Below are 20798 nucleotides of genomic sequence, written 5' to 3'. Positions count from 1 at the left end.
CTATACTTGTTTGTTCGCTTAATTCTCTTTCAAAAACCAGCCTAATTCTGCCTGAGCACATTTGAATCACCTGGTGAGCATTTGAAACGCCCTATGCTGAGACTTCCCTTTTGGTGCAGTGATTAAGACTTTACACTTCCAATGCAGAAGCTGTTGGTTCAATCCCTGGTCAGAGAACTAATCCCACATGTGGCATGGTGTGGCCAAAAAAAAAAAAAAAAAAAAAAACAAGAAAACCTCTCATAGCTGTAGAGTTTTAAAACAGATGAATTTATGGTTTATGCACCTCTATCTTTCCTGAATAATTCTTCTCAGCCCAGTTGCAAATGGGCTGGGAAGATTGCAGGCTGCCATCTATGGGATCACACAGAGTCGGACACGACTGAAGCAACTTAGCAGCAGCAGCAGCAGCAATATCCCTATAATGCATAGAGAGTGTGAGAACTTCTGTATTTTTATCCGTGTCTCCTTTGACATATTCAGCATTGCCTGAGCACCTTGCTGGGACATGGCTCCAGTCCTCAAGAAGCTGACTTGTAGGGATGTCAAACTCTGTAACTGGAAATGAGGGGGAAACGGAGAGCTTGGAGGGGGCCATTCAGGGGTGGTTTCCCAAAGTCTGAGCTAAATCTAGGAATGGATTATGTGCTAAGGGCCAGAATGTATCAGGGCCAGAGGGAGTACAGAAGTAGAGTATTAAGGGACCTGCATATATTTCCAATGCAGTTGAAAGGCAGAGCAGCAAAAAGTGGGGCTGGAGAGAGAGCAAAAGCTAGGAGAGCTTGCCAGAGAGAGTTTGGCTTATCCTGCAGGCAGTCACCGAATATAGAGGATAGGTAAAAGCAATGGAAGTACTCTAAGCATTGTAGATACTTACTTTCACCGTCTGATGTAAATATATGTCCACTGGGATCTGTGCACTCTCTGTGCTATTCTCTTTTGATTTTCATATAGAAGCCAAATTTAATCTTGAAACCCTGAGATGGGACACTGGCATCAGACTGTTATGCTTCAAAATGCAGACCTGCTGATGCAATCTTATTTTAACGCATCATTTATTCAACTTCAGGTTGAACTGACTGTTGCATGTAGGAAATGACAACAAAATAAATGTTTGCATAGCTCCCTTAACCACACCTGCTTGTTAGCCAGTGGGTAAAATGATTTTTCACATGTATTTTGTTTAAAATGGCTTTGAATGTTTCCTAAAAAAAGTGTCCTTTTTTGTCTGTAACTGCAGTGTAGAATTGGTAAGGCAATGTACAGCTTTCTCCGGGGCTACCAAGGCAGCAAGGATAAAAATAGGGCAAACTTTAAGAATCCCAGATATTTTCAGATAACAAAGACTGATTTATGTGGACCCATTTTGTGCTCAGACAAAACATAGAGAAGCTTTTGTGCTGTGATTAGCAAGGGTGCTGATGTCAGTTCTCTTGTTGAGCATCAAGCTTTATTCTGTGGCTAAATTGTGCTTTGTACCCTAATCCAGAGAACCTTTGTATCTGCCTTATTAAAGTGTGTAGTTTATGTAATTGCTTTTGTTTTCCAGTTTAATCTGTGCCAGATTCAATGAGAGTGACTCATTTTGTGACTGAGACAAACATTCACATTTGGACCATGTTAAAAATAAATAAATAAGTGGCAGGTGCTGCTTGGCTAAATTCTGTGTTTTCATGTTGTAATTTCCTGCTGCAAGGGTTCATCTCTTAGATAATGTCTTCTCAGCCTCTGTAATCGCTAGCCCAATCTGCCCAGTGCCCTGCGATTCATTGCTGCTCATTTCTTGGCTGTTTATTTTAGTTTCCAAGGGCCTTTTACATGTTAACAGTATCATTTCAAGAGGGAAACACAGAAATGGATGGGGGAGCTGCAGTCAACTGGATGACCAAGACTGACACGTGAACTGTAGCAAAGGGACAGATTGCATTGTTCTCTGTTTTTGTCATTTTCCCGGGGTGTTTTGTGCCTGTGTTTGGCAAAGTTCAGTTGTGTCTACTTTATTATGTATACATTCAGCATTGGAGCTCTTTTTCTCAGGTGGAAGAGGTTTTGAAAGCATGACTTTCTATTCAGGGTGGCCCATATATCTAATCTAATAGTCTGAAAATTGTGACAACTTCACAGTCTTACGGGAATTCTGTTTATTGTATAAATAGTTCTAAGTACTTGGCCCTGGGCTATGCACTGAGTGTGTAATGGCGAATAAAATAGACATGGTCACAGTCTACTCAGACTTTACAGTCTGCTTGGGGAGTTAGATACTAAATAAAGAAATACAAAGAAAACTTAGATCACAGAATTATAAAAATCACTACATAGGTAAGTGATGAGATCCCTAAAATTATGCCCTACTCTACACTGGGGAGTGGTGGGTTGAGGGTGGTCAAGAAAGAGAAACCTAAAGGTCAAAGTCTGCCTGGCAAAGAGAGGAAAGAACATTCTGGACTTAGGAAGCAGCATGTGCAAAGTCCCCGAGACAGGAGACAGTTGGGCATCCAGAAATCATATGATTAGCAGGAGAAGGGACAGCTGATTAAAGAGAAAAATAAAATGACTGTATTTAAGAATTTAGAGATGGACTATACAAGCACAACAGTATTGTAGCATTTAGTATAGGGGCAGATAACCTTGCATACTGGCTTCCCTGGTGGCTCCGATGGTAAAGAATCTGCTTGCAATGCAGGAGACCCAGGTTCGATCTTTGGATCGGGAAGATCTCCTGGAGAAGAGAATGGCACCCCACTCCAGTGGTCTTGCCTGGAGAATTCCATAGACAGAGGAGTGTGACGGGCTGCAGTCCGTGGGTAGCAAAGATCTGGACACGACTGAGCAAATAACACACAACTCTGCATACGTCTTACAGCCTGAGAGCTGCACTGAAGTACAGTATAGAAATTGATGCCTGTGATATTTAGTCGAGTCATTGGGGGATGCGTGAATTATGTTCAATGAATTATGTAGTAAGGCATTTTAGAAAGATTTCCTTGCACCAACCACATTAAAGTTTTAAAAAGTCATTTCTGTATTTAAAGACAGAACTTTCACCATCTGGAGAAATCACTTAGAAAAAGATACGAATCCTTGATGGCCCTGGATAAGTGACATAGTACTGTGTTTTCCTTTTTCTTCACTTGTCTCTCCCTTTTTAAAGCTTACTGCTTGATAAGGAGGTATCCATGAGGGCATGAGTTTTACTAAGAGATGATATTTATTTATTTTGAAATAAATAGATTTATGAATGGATTTTTATAATCCAGAATCCAGTGCTAAATTCATGTGAATTTAACACTTTATAACTTTGTAGTATTATCTAAAGCATCTGTAGAACTCCAACACTGCCTTCTTCTGGACACTAATCGTTTGCTTTTAACTTTGAGCTGCAGTCAGACTGAGAAATTAATTCAAAATCTTGATGATAGGGTCTTCCCTGGTGGTCCAGTGGTTAAGAATCCAGCTTGCAATACAGGGGACACAGGTTCAATTCCTGGGGAGAACTCATATCCCACATGCCCTGGAAGCAACTCACCCTATGCACCACACTAGAGAGTCTGAGCTCTGCAACTAAAGATCCTGCATGCCACAGCTAAGACCCAGTGCAGCCAAATATTTTTGAAAAATCTTGATGATATTAAAGAAGTACAGATATAATATTTTAGGTCTTTGTGATTTTTCTACTTGATCTGCTTATTAAAGGATTGCATAAGTTTTTCCATGAAGGAATGCCTGTCCATTGACAATTTGTTGTTATTGAGTTGCTAAGTCATGGGGTCCAACTCTTTTGCAACCACTTGAACTGTAGCCTGCCAGGCCTCTCTGTCTGTAGTCCTGCATATATTTTATTAGAGTTGCTGTATTCTCAGATATTTGCATGTATGAGTGTTTTCTTCATAGCCAGTAGATTCTTGGAGAGAAGAAATCATCAATTTCCTATCATTTCTTCACGCAAGCACCTAGCATGTCATTTATAGTATAATCAATAACTTATGGACTGATTATTTTATTGACTTAGTTCTTAATATATCTAAATTTTCTTGGGTGAATTCAATTTAAATAATCTTTTAAAATGTTAAAACCTGAAGTTATCACCCTAGTTAATTCAGTTATTAGTACAGTTATCCAAATGATTATAGACCAAATGAACTGCTTTTTGCACCACTCCAGTCCCTTAATTTTCATTTTCTCTGCCTCAGAGAATTGTCACAGCTTCCTAGCTGTGACTCCATCAATGAACTACAAGTCAAAATTAACTCATGTCAGAATTTATTAAAAAAAGGTGGTCATTATGGAGGCTGAGACTAAACATCTATTGGAGAAGTTTATGTGGATTTTAGTTAGTCCTCCTCTCGGTTTGCAGGTATTTTTCAGGATAAAATAAAGCAGTTTTTAGTGGATACTGTCATGCCTTTTGTGTTACAGTTGCCAACTTCTGCAAAAGAAAAAATATAGAGAGAGAGACCATATCATAGCACTACTAGTATTCCTTTTAGTGATTATAAATTTTGTAGATTTTTTTAAATAAAGGGATCTATTTGTTAACGAGGAAACAAACAATATTTGGGGAAGGGGGATTGGCCTACGTTATATTACCAATGTCATGAACATTCTTTGTCTGATTAGACTATTTGTGTGTGTGTGTGCGTGCATGTGTATTTGTGTGTATACACTCAGTTGCTCAGTCATGTTTGATTCTTTGCAACCCCATTTGGACTGTAGCTCACCAGGCTCCTCTGTCCATGGAATTTTCCAGGCAAGAATACTGTAGTGGGTTGCCATTTCCTTCTCCAAGGGATCTTCCTGACCCAGAGATCGAATCCGTGTCTCCTGTACTCTCAGGCATAGTCTTTACCACTGCACCACCTGGGAAGCCTGAACACACTGTAGGTAGAGCACCAAACTCATATACTGCTCTGAAGAAAATTCCTGAACACGCCATAAGCACAAAGCTGTCAGTACCCGCTGGTTGTCACCGGAAGAGACATACTCTGTCTTGTTACACTTTTCCAGAACGAGGGGACTGAGATGAGACTGGTGCCGCATCATGTTCTCCAGATGGACAGAAGTGGACAGTGTCCATGAAGAAGATTTGATTCCCTTGGGGTTCATAAGTTGCCATTTCTCGGTTCTTCCACTTCCTGGTCGTCTGACCCTGTATGTTCAGTCTAGAGCAGAGAATGACTCTTAGTAGATAACTTGAATTTTGCCAAAATGGGCCTCTTTTTGGTCTGACTGCCCACTCAGGAAGACCCTCACAGAAGAGTAAGGCTTCATTTTGTCTCTGGGCAGAGATGTTGGGTTTAAAAACTGATGAAGTCAACTCTTTGAGACAATTGATTCTGTTTTTTTTTTCATTTGATCAATGTTGAGGTTAAAGAGGGTAGTAGTGAAAGAATTTCTAGGCTTCTTTAGGTGTAATATGAAAGTCCTTTGCCCTTTCTTTAACTGAGTTGTATATTTCTGTTGTTACTGCTGAGTTGTAGGAGTTCTGTGTATATTCTGGACATTAATGTCTTACCAGATATATGATTTGCAAGTATTTTCTCCCATCCTGTGAGTTGCATTTTCACCCTTTGAGCATGTCCTTCAAAATATAAAAGTTTTAAATTTTGATCCAGTTTATCTGTTTTTCTTTTTTTTCGTATGCTTTTAGTGTCCTATTCAAGTACTCATTGTCAAATCTAACATTGTGAAGCTTCCCCTATGTGCTTTTCCAAGAGTTTTATAGTTTTAGCTCTTACGTTTAGGTTTTTGATCCATTTTGAGTTCATCTCTGTATAATATAAGGTGAGGTTCTAATTTAATTCTTTTGCAAGTGGATATCTGGGTTTTCCAGCACCATTTACTTTTTCATATTTAATGAAAACTAAATCTTCCTTGATTTGTTGACTTGATAAGTACATCAGTGTAAATGTCTTCTAATATCAATCAGTGTCTTCTAATACTTTATCAGATGATAGAGAACAATAAGTGTGTATACACACAGATTATTGAGTTAATTGAGGAGACACCAGTAAACTTGGCAGGAATGGTAGCTTATTCTATGAAAACAAAACAGCATATGTGACTTTCTCTAGTCAATGATCTTGTAAATTTGATTTGACAAATGTGCATCTGAAAAACTTCTCTCAGCTTAACACTGGGTGAATATTTTTGTTTTGTTCCTAGGCTTGGAAGAGGAGATGGTTTGTGTTACGCAGTGGCCGTTTAACTGGAGACCCAGATGTCTTGGAATATTACAAAAATGATCACGCCAAGAAGCCTATCCGTATTATTGATTTAAATTTATGTCAGCAAGTTGATGCTGGATTGACATTTAACAAAAAAGAGTTTGAAAACAGCTACATTTTTGATATCAACACCATTGACCGCATTTTCTACTTGGTAGCCGACAGCGAGGAGGAGATGAATAAGTGGGTTCGTTGTATTTGTGACATCTGTGGGTTTAATCCTACAGAAGAAGGTAAGTTAAGTTCAGGATTTTGTGATGCACCCTGAGTTCTCCTTTATTACTGCATTTTAAAAGCCATCATAAAATTCATTGTTATTTCAGTTACACAATATATTTTTTATAATAGTAACAACATGTAGAAAAAGCACACCTCTCAATATCTAGAGAGAAACTTTATGTAAATTTTAGAAAGAAAGACTATCATTGTGGGGCAGGGTCTAAATAATGTCCTGAAGATGACAGGAAGGCATACTTATTTAAAAGTGTTTCTTGAGTTCCAGTATAAATACTAAGTTAAACCTTAACACTGCTGATACTTGATATTTCAACCTATTAAAATAACATTTTCATGCGACTTAACTCTCTAAAGTTTTTTAAATTGAAGTATAGTTGCTGTACAGTATTATATGTTGCTGCTGCTAAGTCACTTCAGTCGTGTCCGACTGTGTGACCCCATAGACGGCAGCCCACCAGGCTTCCCCGTCCCTGGGATTCTCCAGGCAAGAACACTGGAGTGGGTTGCCATTTCCTTCTCCAATGCATGAAAGTGAAAAGTGAAAGTGAAGACACTCAGTCGTGTCCAACTCTTCATGACCCCATGGACTGCAGCCTTCCAGGCTCCTCCATCCATGGGATTTTCCAGGCAAGAGTACTGGAGTGGGGTGCCATCGCCTTCTCTGGATTTATATGTTACAGCTGTACAATATAATGATTCACAGTTTTTAAAGGGTATGCTCTTTATAAATAAAATATTGGCTATATACCCTGTGTTGTACAATATATCCTTATAGCTTTTTCTATACATAATAGTTTGAATCTCTTAATCCCCTTTGAATCTCTTAATGCCCTTTTCTTGAGGTCCCTTACCCTTACCATGCCCCTCTCCGTTCCCACTCCCTACTGGTAACCACTAATTTCATCTCTATGTCTGAGTCTGCTTCTTTTTTGTTGTATTCACTAGTCTGTAACATTTTGTAAATGCCACATTTAAGTGATATCATAAAGTGTTTGTATTTTTTTGTCTGACTTATTTCACTTAACATAACACCCTCCAGGTCTATTTATGTTATTGCAAGTGGCAACATGACTTTTTCATGACTGAGTAGTATTCCATTATATATCTTATATTGATGGTGTATATTACAGTATATCATATCACATCATGATATAATACATTATATTCCATTATATGTATATATATGTAAACACCACATCCTCTTTATCCATTCATTTAATAATGGACACAGGACTTATTTTTAAACTATATTGGATTGTGGAGTTATGAAATAGCCAAGGTGACTATCAATACCTATGAAAAGAAAATTGAGAATCAGTCACAAAACATGATGAAAAAGAAAAAACATCTCAATTTACTAAACACAGATGCCCTATAAAGCATGTGGAGGAAGAAGGACCTGAGTTTGGAAACAGAGGTAGTGAAGAAAAGCTTCTTAGAGAAGCCCAACTGTGAACTGGAGGCTTTTGAAGGAAGTCGTATTCTGTCTACATGAATGGAAGGAGGGATGCAGAACCTGCAGGCTTAGGGGCTAGGGAAGGACGCAGAGGGGGAGTAGACTCCTCCCTGGTTGGAGAAGAGGGCTGTGAATGATAGAGGCAAGGGAAAACTTTCTTAAGGATCTAATATTTGGGTTCCTGTCCTGGAAGAAACTATGGTTTTTCCAAAAGTCATGTACGGATATGAGAATTCATAAAGAAGGCTGAGTGCCAAAGAATTGTTGCTTTCAAACTATGGTGTTGGAGAAGACTCTTGAGAGTCCCTGGAACAGCAAGGAGATCAAACCAGTCCATCCTAAAGGAAGTCAGCTGTGAATATTCATTGGAAGGACTGATGCTGAAGCTGAAACTCCAGTAATTTGGTCAACTGATGTGAAGAACTGACTCATTTGAAAAGACCCTGATGCTGGGAACAATTGAGGGCAGGAGGAGAAGGGGGAGACAGAGGATGGGATGGTTGGATGGTATCACCGACTCAGTGGACATGAGTTTGGGCAAACCCAGGAGACAGGGAAGGACAGGGAAGCCTGGAGTGCTGCAGTCCATGGTGCTGCAAAGAGCTGGATGCGACTGAGCAACTGAACAACAACCTGGAAGAACTGAGTGATTAAAGACTTCAAGAAGAATTTTACAAGTGGAATTCCTCTTTGGGTGCTTTTATGTAGCTGTCCTGACCTTTTATATTCCTTGTCTGCTTCTCTACTGCTCTTCTTTTTAAAACAAACACTAAGAACCCAGGTAGGGGACTCCAGTACTAATTTAGGTTTGCAGAGTCCAAAAGTAGAAATAAAGGTGGCCCAAGGTCTTTGACCCTATTGTCTTCATGGTTATCCTCATGTTGACAAGTGTGCATTTCCAAATACATGTATTTAGGAGCACTGGAGATTTGGTGCGGGGTGGAAAAACTGTATTAACAATCAACATCAAGATTTGGACTGAAGTGAAACAGTCATCATCTCTAATTAGCTCAGGTCAGCACTGTTTCCTCTCTGGCCAGGCAGCCCCCAGGAGCAGGAGGCTTCTAGGACTGGGATTGGCCCAGTGGGGAGTGGGGAACCCCTGCTGAGAGACTCCAGAATGCTCAAGAGAAAACAGCACTGCGAAAGGGAAGGAGGTGACTGATTTAGACAGGAGGCTAATGACACAGAGCACTTCAATAGAGTTCTGCTGATTAAAAGCCTCAATAAATTGTTGCGCATATGGAATTAAAGCTTTGGTTGTTTTTGTAAAGTTACTGAATATTGTTCCCAGTTCAAGTGGACCCTTGGGTATTATTTCTTAATCCAGTTAAGCTCCTTTCTTGCTTGCAGACATGATCTATAGTTGAGTACAGTGGAGGATTTTAAAGTTGAAGTCACAAATGAGATGGCTCTTTTTTTAATTCAATGTATCTTTTATTTTTTTATTTTATGTAAATTTTTTAAATTTTATATTGGAATACAGTTGATTAACAATGTGTTTCAGATGTGCAACAAAGTGATTCCATTATATATACACATGTATCTGTTCTTTTTCAAATTCTTTTTTGGTATATATATTTTTTTAATATTTAATTGAAGGATAATTGCTTTACAATATTGTGTTGGTTTCTGCCATACACCAGCATGAATCAGCCATGTGCTGTGCTGTGCTTAGTCACTCAGTCATGTCCAACTCTTTGCGCCCACCAGGCTCCTCTGTCCATGGGGATTCTCCAGGCAAGAATGCTGGAGTGGGTTGCCATGCCCTCCTCCATGGGGGTCTTCCCAACCCAGGGATCGAACCCACGTCACCCACATTGCAGGCAGATTCTTTACCGTCTGTGCTGCCAGGGAAGCATAAATCAGCCATAGGTATATATACATTTGTCCCCTCCCTCGAATCTCCCTCCCACCTCCCATCCCATCCCACCCCTCCTAAGTTGTCATAGAGCTCTGGTTTGAGCTCCCTGAGTCATCCAGCACATTCCCACTGGCTATCTGTTTTACATATGGTAATGTGTATGTTTCCATGCTGTTCTCTCCACTCATCTCACCCTTTCCTTCCCTGCACTGTGTCCACAAGAATATCCCGTTGGTATATATATGCACCACAGCTTCTTTATCCACTCATCTGCCAGTGGACAAGATGGCTCTCTTTTTAATGGTTATTTAACAGCCAGTCAGTAATGATAATGATTTATTTAGACACCACATGTGTTGCACTGTATAATGGCTTTTCAGCTAAAATAATTCAAGTATTTGTATAGTCTTTGTGCCGATGTTGTTCTTTAACCTACTTCCTTTTCAATTTAGAATTTGTTTGGGGGGATATGAAGTCAGACTTCTGTTTCCATTGGTACAGATTCAGCTGATCTGAAGACTCCAGTAGGTGTTCTTCTGTCTCTCTGTTTGTTTTCTTTATACTTCTCCTAGTTAACAAAGGATATTCAGTGCCCTCTTAGTACATTCTTCAGTCAAGGAACATGAGTGTGTAATTTTTTAGAAGCACTTTCATAGGGTGGTTAGAGTTGATCACCCCCCAGATGAGAATGGCTAATGCTCAGGTATCCCAAATTAGCTTTACAAGTGTGAAGGCATAGAGTCTGGTTTATTTGTCCACCTTAGAATGGTCCTTATCATCTGGGAACTTGATGAACACCCACGCAGTCAGCTCGAGGAAGTAGGTAAGTTTTGTCTGCTTGAGAAAACCGATTCATTAATATACCCAATTATTTGAGTTTGACAGGGATCTGCTAGGCTTTGGGCATTCATTCAACCAATATATATTAGGTGACTAGTTAGGGACACAGACAGATGAAGTATTACAGGCAGAGAACTGAGCATCTTATGAGAGAGTATTCATACCCAGAATAATTCATTACAGTTGATAAATATTCTTGCCTAAACAATCCCATAGACAGAGGAGCCTAGTTGGCTACAGTCCATAGGGTCACAGAGTCAGACACAACTGAAATGACTTAGCACAGCATGGCACAAGTTATACACATGTGTGTGTGTGTGTATACATATGTTTATATTTATTTATATGTCATACTTCAGTATATATTAAAATATTAATATATAATCTATATTAGTATAGTTGGTATAATTAGTATAATCTATAATTAACATAATGTATTATATAATATATAAAAATATACATGTATTTTAAAGTGTGATACCATGAGAGTGTGTAAATACACTTCTTACCTTCATAGAGTTTACAGTAGTGCATGCATGCTAAATCACTTCAGTTGTGTCCAACTCTTTGTGACCACAAGGACTGTGGCCCACCAGGCGCCTCTGTCCATGGGATTTCCTAGGCAAGAGTGTGGAGTGGGTTGCCATTCCCTACTGCAGGGGATCTTCCCAACCAGGGGATCAAACCCACGACTCTTAAGTCTCCTGCATTGGGAGGCAGTTCCTTTACCACTTGCACCATCTCAGAAGCCCAGTCTAGTAGTAGAGGGGCAAATACTAGGAAATATAATGCGGGTTGATAGGTGCTCTGCTAAACGGGACTAAAAGCATAGAGAGCAGCTGATTTTGTCTCAGGAGGGCCAGGAAAAGCCTAGGTAGTTACAAATGGCTCTGTGACTATAACTGATACTGTACTGAGAGCTGAATTTTTGTCCTTAATGGAACGGTTTCAGTGGCATTAGTAGTCAAAATCGGTTACAATGTCTGTTTTCACTTCATAAACTTCCTAGTATAGAGAGGGGGAAGTTTCAAAACTTGAAAGATAGCTTTCAGTAGCAAAACTCAAATCCTTATAAAACAGATTAGAAGTGTATCTGTCTTGAGTGAAGCTCTCAATTTGTGAACTTGTAATCTTCACAGTATCCATGAAGCGAGAGGTCATAAGAAAATGTATGATTAATCAAATTCAGTATGATTAATCAAATTTGATGTATATATGCTGAGTTGGTTACCAAGAATAGCTATGTTAATCACAAATGACTTTTCTGTTCATTAAAGCAAGTCCCTAAGAATTTCAATTTGCCAGTACTTTTCAATTTTAGATCCTGAGCTATATCTGAATTCATCTGTGTTTATTTTTTCAATTCTACAGTTTAGATATTTTACAAATTCATCTTGGCCATCTCCCAAATAACCACAGTAGAAATGTCTTACTAGGCTGTGTTGGAGACTTGAGTTTCTTGGAATAAATCAGTGAAAGATGAGCAGTCTTCATTGTGTCCTATCAAGGATCCACACAGTTTTACTTTGCTCCACAATTTTGGTTTTCGACACACAGCAGCAAAACTGCAAAAAGGCTTTAAAGCCAACCACTGTATTCCCCTATTCATTTGTAGTAACTGACTTTGCTAGATGCCTTTTTAAAAATTCTGATCTTTAAAGATTTGTATCAAATTCTAAACTACAGAGAACTACTGTTACCCTTTGTGATCACATTTATACAGTTGAATATGACAAGGCAAATATCAAAATGTCTTTGTTCTTCCATTAACTTTATTACCTGCTTTATCCTCTCATGCTTCCAGATAGATCTCACCCCCACTCACGAAATAATAGGTGCTTTTGTCTTTACCTAGATCTGTCCCCTGAGCCCTGGGCTCTTCCCTTTCCAGACAGCCAAACCTGCTCCCACTCTTGGCTTAAAATTAATAACACAAAATGATTCTTCACTGTAACTAGTTTCAGTAGATGTGAAAAGAAGTAGACTATGCTTGGCATTACAGTCTGAGAACATAACTGTCCCCAATCCCTAGGAGAATAACTAATTTTCCCCTGAAAACAAAAGGAAAGGGGAAAAATCTGACCTGTGTTTTGATTCCAGGAACCTCTCAAAATATCATTACCATGTTATTTCCGCCGCCCCAGGTGACCATTGCTATTATTGAATACTCAGAATGCTGGCAGGCTGAATCTGTTTTTCAATTCTAGCTCATTGCACTGTGTGTGGTTCCTATGAATGCTTTTATTTAGTAGTCTGGAGACTTAGAAACTAATTTCTTTTGTTTTTCTTGGAAATGTGCAGTTTTATTTTTGTTTCTACACTGAGGTGGAAGCTATAAAATCTGCTAAACAAGTGCCAGGAAACTCAGCCTTAGGGTTGAACACAGCTTGGCGCAAAGGCTCCTGGTCTCATTTCAGGTGCGTGTGTAAAAAACTGCCTCTTCATCAGTTGAGTTGCTTTTCTCAAAATGCCTGGATAATACTGGCTTTAAAAAAAATAATGTGATTGTCTGATAGTCCTCCTTTTAGAAAAGTAGAGAAACTAATGTGTGAGGATATGCACCTGCTCCCGTTTCTGCAAAGCACTGCTTCTTAATTGGGGGACTTAAATTTCCTTTTATTTATTCTTTTACTCAGCTATAACTTAATGACTGTGAAAAGTACAGTTCTAAAGTGTACAGTTCAATATAGTTTTATTTATCCATTCTGTATCTAGATGTAGAAATAGAAATCTGTGAAACCCGCCACTCAAACCAAGAAGTGGAACAGATCCAATCCCCGACAATGTTTTCTCATGCGTCTTCCTTGTAAAAACACAGGAAGAAGTTCAAATGTAACCATTATTTTGCTTCTCTCACTATAGTTTTGCTTGTGCTTGAAGTTTATACAAATAACACCATTGAGTCTGACGTTTTTCCAGTAGTAAGTCTGTGAGATCCACCCATGTTCCATGTGGAGTTCTACATCCTATGTAGCCCGCCACTGTGTGAATATATTGTAAATTACTTTATTACCACATGCTTGGGTGTCCCAAGTGGTGCTCATAGAACCTGTCTGTGAATGCGGGAGACATAAGAGACACGGGTTTGATCCCTGGGTCAGAAAGATCCCCTGGAGGAGGGCATGGCAACCCACTCCAGTATTTTTGCCTGGAGAATCCCATGGATCCCATGTAGCCTGGTGGGGCTAGAGTCCACAGGGTTGCTAAGAGTCAGACACGACTGAAGTGACTTAGCATGTATGCACCACTTGCTCAGGTAGGGTGTGTCAGTAAGTTACAAACTCAGAGGGTCTTGTCATGTCAGTTTTGTAACTTAGCAATAAGTTAGAGTGTCCCTTACCAATAAGAAAGAGTGTCATTGCTTCCCTGGGCTTAAGCACATGTTTGGTTAAAAAATATATTATTTTGAATATTTCAAGGCATTATCTGGGCACCCCATCCCGTCTTGTGTGAGGAACACTTACTCCAGAGCATTATGGTTCCAGAAACCATAATGTGCAGAAAGGTAAAAAATCTGTGCATTAAGGTAGGCATCCTGTGACCCAATCTATTATTTGTGGTTCTCCTCAAGAACAATCTACTTCTGTTCACTGAAAACTTGTTAAGACTTAGCAGTCCTTATGAGCTTTCTAAGTAAAATTCAACTAAGAGTTTGCTACAGTAGCTTATTAAGCCTTTACTACATGCTAATGATTCTCTTCATGCCTTCTGAATTAAGACACAGGAAATAATTTTACACACAGAAGCACACCCTATGCTGATGTTTGATTCCCAGAAACACGATACTGGTATTACTTAGAAAAATCAGTAAGTCAGAAACCCAAGTGAGGCAGAAGGTGATAAACACAGTCTGCTCAACTACTCATAGGGTCGAGTGGGGGCTAATCCCATGTCTTTATAAGGTCAAAGGAAGGTTCTTCTTTCAGACCAGTTGGTTAACTTTGGCTAGAAATCTTCTGTTATAGAATATCTAGACCCCACCATACTGGCATTGAAATACGCAGACTTGAGTATATAGTCAAATTACCGTGAGTAAAATCATCCCAAACAGTAAACGTTGAAGATGGTCCATTATCTGAGTCCCAAGTCATTAATGCTTTTTGGAACTATTGGGATTGCTGTTCACGGCTATTTGAAGGTCTTTTCTTCCGTGAGCTTGCTAGTGAACATAATGGAAGTTTCTCTCTAGTTCTTGCCACTTATTGTGAACAATCCCCATCCTCCTTCCACAAAATTGAGAGACGCTTGCATCATTCACAGGTGGCAGAAATGGAAGGTTAAAAATGAAATAGTCCCATTGTGTTAATAAAAACAAGGCGAGACAAAACTGATTGCTTAGCTGGGTGACTGTTTTCCCACTAAAGATGAATCACTCAGTTCATTTAGTATGTAGCCATCCAGTGTAGTTTCTGCTATAGGAATAGTGTGTCTATGAAAACAACCACCTGGAAAAGTTTGTTTTAGGAATTACAGTGGAAAACTAGAATTCATACTGTTTGATACAAGTAATGTTTTGGCTGTTTGGTTTGATTTTGTTTGGTCAGAAGTAAACGCTGAACTGGATTGTACAATTTCACCAAATCTCTGGCAGAAGACAGAAGTATGTGAAATAGACTTATAAACACACCCTTGAGGGTACAAGGGATGCAGCAACTACTCTGTGATCTCTCTGCTACTTTTCTTGCCTCAATGTTGTGTGTTTTTCCTAAGCTCTCTAAAGGGTAAATATTTTTCATAGTTCTCTGAAGTTGAACTCTCCACAAGGATTTCCTCTGAGTCACTGATAAATCTATGGCATTCTAAATCCCCTTGAATAAATCTCTTTATATTTGTAACAGAATCAAAGCAGTAAAAATTTCATGAGGCTTGTTAGAAACACTATTTATAACCAACATCAGACATGATGAGGTTCGTATGAGTTCTCATGAAATTATGGCATTATCTCATATAAATGTTGGAATGTTTTATTTTTCCACCATCTTCTGTTCTGGCCTTTCATAAATAAGAAAGAGTGAATGAATGAATTCCTATCATAATTGAAAGTGAAAGTCACTCAGTCATGTCTGACTCATTGCGACCCCATGGACTGTAGCCCGCCAGGCTCCTCTATCCATGAGATTTCCTCTCAGGCAAGAATACTGAAGTGGGTTGCCATTTCCTTCTCCAGGGGATCTTCCCAACCCAGGGCTTGAACCCACGTCTCCTGCGTTGGCAGGTGGATTCTTTACCACTGAGCCCAAAAATGGCAGTGAAGTGAAGTGAAAGTCACTCAATCATGTCCGACTTTTTGTGACCCCATGGACTATACAGTCCATGGAATTCTCCCTTCTCCAGGGGATCTTCCCAACCCAGGGATTGAACCCAGGTCTCCCACATTGCAGGTGGATTCTTTACCAGCTGAGCCACAAGGAAAGCCCAAGAATACTGGAGTGGGTAGTCTATCCCTTCTCCAGTGGATCTTCCCAACCCAAGAATTGAATGGGGTCTCCTGCATTGCAGGCGGATTCTTTACCAACTGAGCTATCCGGGGTGAAAGATACAATACTCGCATGTTATTATTCAGGCTTTACCATTAGGATATGAGCTTCTCTGCCTAGGAAGAAGAGTTTTGAAATGAGTTACTTAATCCTGGCTGTAGTGCATATGTGGATGTTAATGTTGAATACATAAAGACCTCATCAAAAGCATGTGGACTTACTCTGTAGAATTCAGAGGAGAGCAGACGTGTAGCCCTTCCCTAGGGAATTGATAGACCAAATAATCTGCCTATTATTCTATTCTGTAGAACATTTTAAGTCTTCTTACCATGTTTTAGCATCTTTAGGTAATGTTCTATTGTGAAAAATCTCAGTTTCAACCCAGCCTTTTTTGTTCTAATATAAACAGATTTGTTTATTTGAATATGAGCATTTATCCTTTTCCCCTGGATTTATAGCCTTGTATTGCTAACCAGACTAACAGAGTTTTTCTCCTGGGTCCTCAATAATTTCCATAGCTGTCAGTGAATACAGTGAGATTTTTTTTTCTAGGCTTTCCAGTTGTTTTCAAATAACTTATTACACAGTTTAGCTATTTTCACATGTCTTCTCAGAATGCAGTTAAGTGTTTAATAAATTACTACTTTCTCTGCTGACTGCTTTTGCATGAAAGTACTACAGAAATCCAGTAAATGGAAAATAAGGCTATGAGCTGAGGGAAAAGCTGTTTCCTTAAATGTGAATCCTGGAACTAGACATATTTCTCCCTAGTCAGTTGAGAGGTACAAAGAAAAGAATGAACAGCAAAATAAACATGGGGAGAAGAGCTGGCCCTGGTATATACAGCATCACGTGCCTGTAGATTCATATAATAAAGTGGGTCTCCTTAGAAGGCCGGCTTGACTAGGTTGGCTTTGCCACTTGATTATCATGGGGAAAAAAATCTGCTGCTACTTATGCTAACATCTCCATTCCCAATAGCCTCAAAATCAGAGTCTTCAAAGCAATGTTAACCGTGGCTTTTTTTTTTTTTTGGCGGCGTATGGAATCTTAGCTCCCTGACCAGGGATTGAACCCAGGCCCCAACAGTGAAAGCACCGCCAGGGAATTCCCAACGATGGGTTTTGTTTGTTTGTTTGTTTGTTTGTTTGTTTTAAGAGCATCTGGAAGAAAGAGCCCTGTCTTCAGATCTCTTTTAATGAGAACCAATAATTTTCTGTATCAGCATTACCATTTACATGGCACGAATTTTAACTGACCTTGTCCTAGTTTATCCAGGTCCTCTGTGGTAAACGATTTACCCCCAAACTTTCAATTAGCTGTGTTAAAGAAACCTTAAGATGGGATGGACAGTGATGGCCACACTTGGGTTTTGCAGATCCTGTGAAAGCACCTGGCAGCTCCTTACAGGCACCAGCCGATTTACCATTGGCGATAAGCACCGCACCACCATCCTCCCAGGTGGGTGCCTCTGCTGCTGCTGCACCGCCTCCCTATCAGCTCATCAGCCTTCCACCACACCTAGAAACCCTTGGCATCCAGGAGGATCCTCAAGACTACCTCTTGCTAATCAACTGTCAAAGCAAGAAGCCTGAACCCACCAGGTAAACCATGTGTGGTGCCTGTGCGTGCATACACTCAGGCCTCTCACCTTGAAACTTTTCTAACCCTGATTTGAAGGCTTAAACCATCTATAGAAGGTCATCTCTTAGGCTTACACTTCAGGGTGATGTTCTTCCGCTAATGATTTCTGATATTGAGGAGATTTTATTGAAGAAACAGATTGTTGATCATTTTTTGGCAAAGAACACTCATGCCTTCATGGCTTTTTTTGGAAATCTGTCTCCTGGGTCTTAGTCTTTGTACGGACTCACAGTGTTACTTGCTTAACAGATGTCACTGATTTATAAATGGTGATCTTGCTCCATTTCTTATGTGATTGTAAACCAGCCAAGGGTCATCTTTTGTTTCTGAAGAAGGAGAAGAATACCTACTGCTAGAAGATTTTGCAAGCAAAACGATTCCATTGCAGTGAGTGTGTTGTGGTTGCTTTGAATCTGTGTGAGAAATTAATCACACAGGTAAAATCCCAATACAGCAAATTCTATGGATTAAACAAATCAGATGTTACTGAAATTTGGCAAAATCAAATATATTGCTAAAAACATTGAAACTTTCAAATCTTCACATCTGGCAATGAAGCAGAGCTTACCACATGCCTTGACTTAACAGATTTTTAAGTAGAATGAAGTATGTGGGTTTCAGCGCTTGACCCAAAGTATAAAACCTTTCCCCAAGCTCTTGGTTTCCCTGTCACCTTTTTTTTTTTTTTAATGCCCCCGTTTTTTAAGTCTTTATGGAATTTGTTACGATATTGTTTCTGTTTTCTGTTTTGGTTTTTTGGCCGCTAGGCGGCATGTGGGATCTTAGTTCCCTAACTAGGAATCAAACCTGCACTCCCTGCGTTGGAAGGTAAAGTTCACCACTGGCCCACCAAGGAATTCCCTCCCTGTCATCTTTATCTCTGCTCCCAGACCCCTCTCTTCTTCTAATTATATTTTAATTTGGTTATTCTTCTCATTTGATGTTGATAACTGGATGGCTGGAAGTAATCATGAGAGTTGAGGCAGAAACATGATCAGGATGCCTGTGATACCATTAACAGCTGTATGACACCTAGTAATGTTGTTGTTTTTCAGTCGCTGAGTCATGTCCGACTCTTTGCGACCCTATGAACTGCGTCATGCCAGGCTTCCCTGTCTCACTATCTCCCTGAGTTTGCTCAAACTCATGACCATTTGAATCAGTGATGCCATCCAACCATCTCATTCTCTGTCATGCCTTTCTCCTTTTGCCCTCAATCTTTCCCAGAACTAGTAATATTGGGTATATTTCTTGTGTTAATTTGCATTATTTAAGGAGGATGCGAATTGCATTGAAATGTGATATTTTTTAAACATATTAGACTCCAGAATTATTTTTGTAACAAAAAAAGATTTTTTTTCATGTAGGAAATGACTGTTATTGGACCCTAGGATCATACAAACTCCTTGTTCAAAAATTTTTATATAGAATTTGTTAAGATCCATGAATTAGTTTCTGAGAACCATTCCCTGGGATAGAAGAAGAAGCTCACAAACCTTCCAAAGATACGTTTCTATATATTTGTTATAATGGGATTTTACCTGTAAAAGTAGACAAAAAATTATAAATCATCACAAGTTAATAATATAAAATTCTAACTTGATTTTGCTTGTTTGCTGTGAGAATTTAAAATTATACACTCGCAACTTTGTTGTATATGCTACTAACTAAGATTTTATTTTAGGGAACTCCACAATTATTTTTCCGTATCTGCCTTTTTAAAAGCCAAAAGCTAAGTGACAGTACATTTTCTTTTATATAGTGTCTTTCATCAATCTCACTGGTATCACGGCTTTCCTATTGTCACAGAAATTATGCTCAAAATCGTTACTCTCATATATTTTGTATCTGTATTTTGCAAAAGTGACAGTTCAGTGCAAATATTTGTGAAGTATCCACTATGAGCTCACTGTTTCACTAGGCTCTACGAAGGTACAAACTAATGCCATAAGATACAGCCCCCTCAGGTGCAGTCACCTTCGGAGTTTCAGAGTAAAGCATGAAGGTACTTACAGATGAAGGCAAGATGTGAGCATTGCCTTAGAACTATGTTTGTCCTGCAAGACTGAGCTCAGACCTCTGCTCCTCCAGGAGACCTTCCCCCAGACACCCAGGCAGGATTAAATGTCTCTGGGTTTTCACAGCATCCCAGGTATGCCTCCATGTCTCCCAGAATCGGAAGTAACTTGCTAGCTGCATTTATTCTCCATTAAACTCTAAACCAGTCAAGGACAGGGAACTTAGTACTCATTGCACCTCTAGCTTCCTCTTCACATTTGAATTAAATGAAATGCATATTTTAGAATATGGGTTAGAAATTCCTAGAAAGGACAGTGCATATGTTTTCAAGATGGAGGGCGAGACGCTTCCTAAGAGGAGTAGGCTTTGAACCATACGTAGTTGGTGGCAGGAGACAGTCATGAAAAAGGAGTGAAGGGGTCCACTGAGGAACCAGTAGGTGGTAAGATTGGACATACAAGCTGGAACCAGGCTATTAATAGTAGCCTCAGTACCAAGTAGAGTAGTTTGTAGGCTTTTTGTAGTTCCCGTAGACTGTAGGAACTCTTAACAGGATTTTCTCTGAGTTAGATGAGTGACATGAAAACCAGGTTTTGAAAATATTGACCTTCCAACAGTCTTGGTCCTGTGGATGGTACCATGGACACATTGGAAGAGGGAGAAACTAGAGGAAAGACGTTTACTGAGGAAGGTCCAGTGTTGGAGATTTCAGCAGAGACCCAGACGTGAACTTGGGTGGTGACAGTGGGAACAGAGAAGGGGAATAGATAACTTGAGTAGAAAGAAGGACTTTGTGCCCAAGCAATGGTGGTGATCAGAGAGAATGAATCAAAGCTGATGGGGTTCCAAATTTAGACAATTCAGATAAAGACGTTTCTTGTCAAGGCAAGTCAGAAGGGGCCACCAATTTGAGAAGTAAGTTGAGTTTGATGTACACATGAGCAAGGGAACTCTGGGATAAGCAAATGGAAATAAATTTGAACTGTTTGCAGATATGGGACTCAGAGTTTGGTGAGAAGATGGGAGTCGTCAGCATT

General features: G+C 39.5%; 1 protein-coding gene across 7 annotated transcripts in view; it reads left to right on the top strand.

The window, feature by feature from the left end:
- GAB1 (GRB2 associated binding protein 1) overlaps positions 1-20798 on the top strand; it is a 127909-nt gene that overhangs the window by 85118 nt on the left and 21993 nt on the right. For 4 of the 7 annotated variants that reach the window (XM_019977514.2, XM_070769063.1, XM_070769060.1 and 1 more), the window contains 3 exons: positions 6163-6457; positions 17477-17702; positions 18049-18129. In XM_019977514.2, the coding sequence (XP_019833073.2) occupies positions 6163-6457; positions 17477-17702; positions 18049-18129 (602 nt within the window). The remainder of the gene's footprint in view (positions 1-6162; positions 6458-17476; positions 17703-18048; positions 18130-20798) is intronic. The other 3 variants (XM_019977517.2, XM_019977515.2, XM_070769061.1) reach the window with 1 other exon arrangement.

Source organism: Bos indicus, chromosome 17 (genome assembly GCF_029378745.1).
Source record: "Bos indicus isolate NIAB-ARS_2022 breed Sahiwal x Tharparkar chromosome 17, NIAB-ARS_B.indTharparkar_mat_pri_1.0, whole genome shotgun sequence".
In the NCBI taxonomy this organism is placed as follows: domain Eukaryota; kingdom Metazoa; phylum Chordata; class Mammalia; order Artiodactyla; family Bovidae; genus Bos; species Bos indicus.
This window is presented reverse-complemented; position numbering and strand designations above follow the sequence as displayed.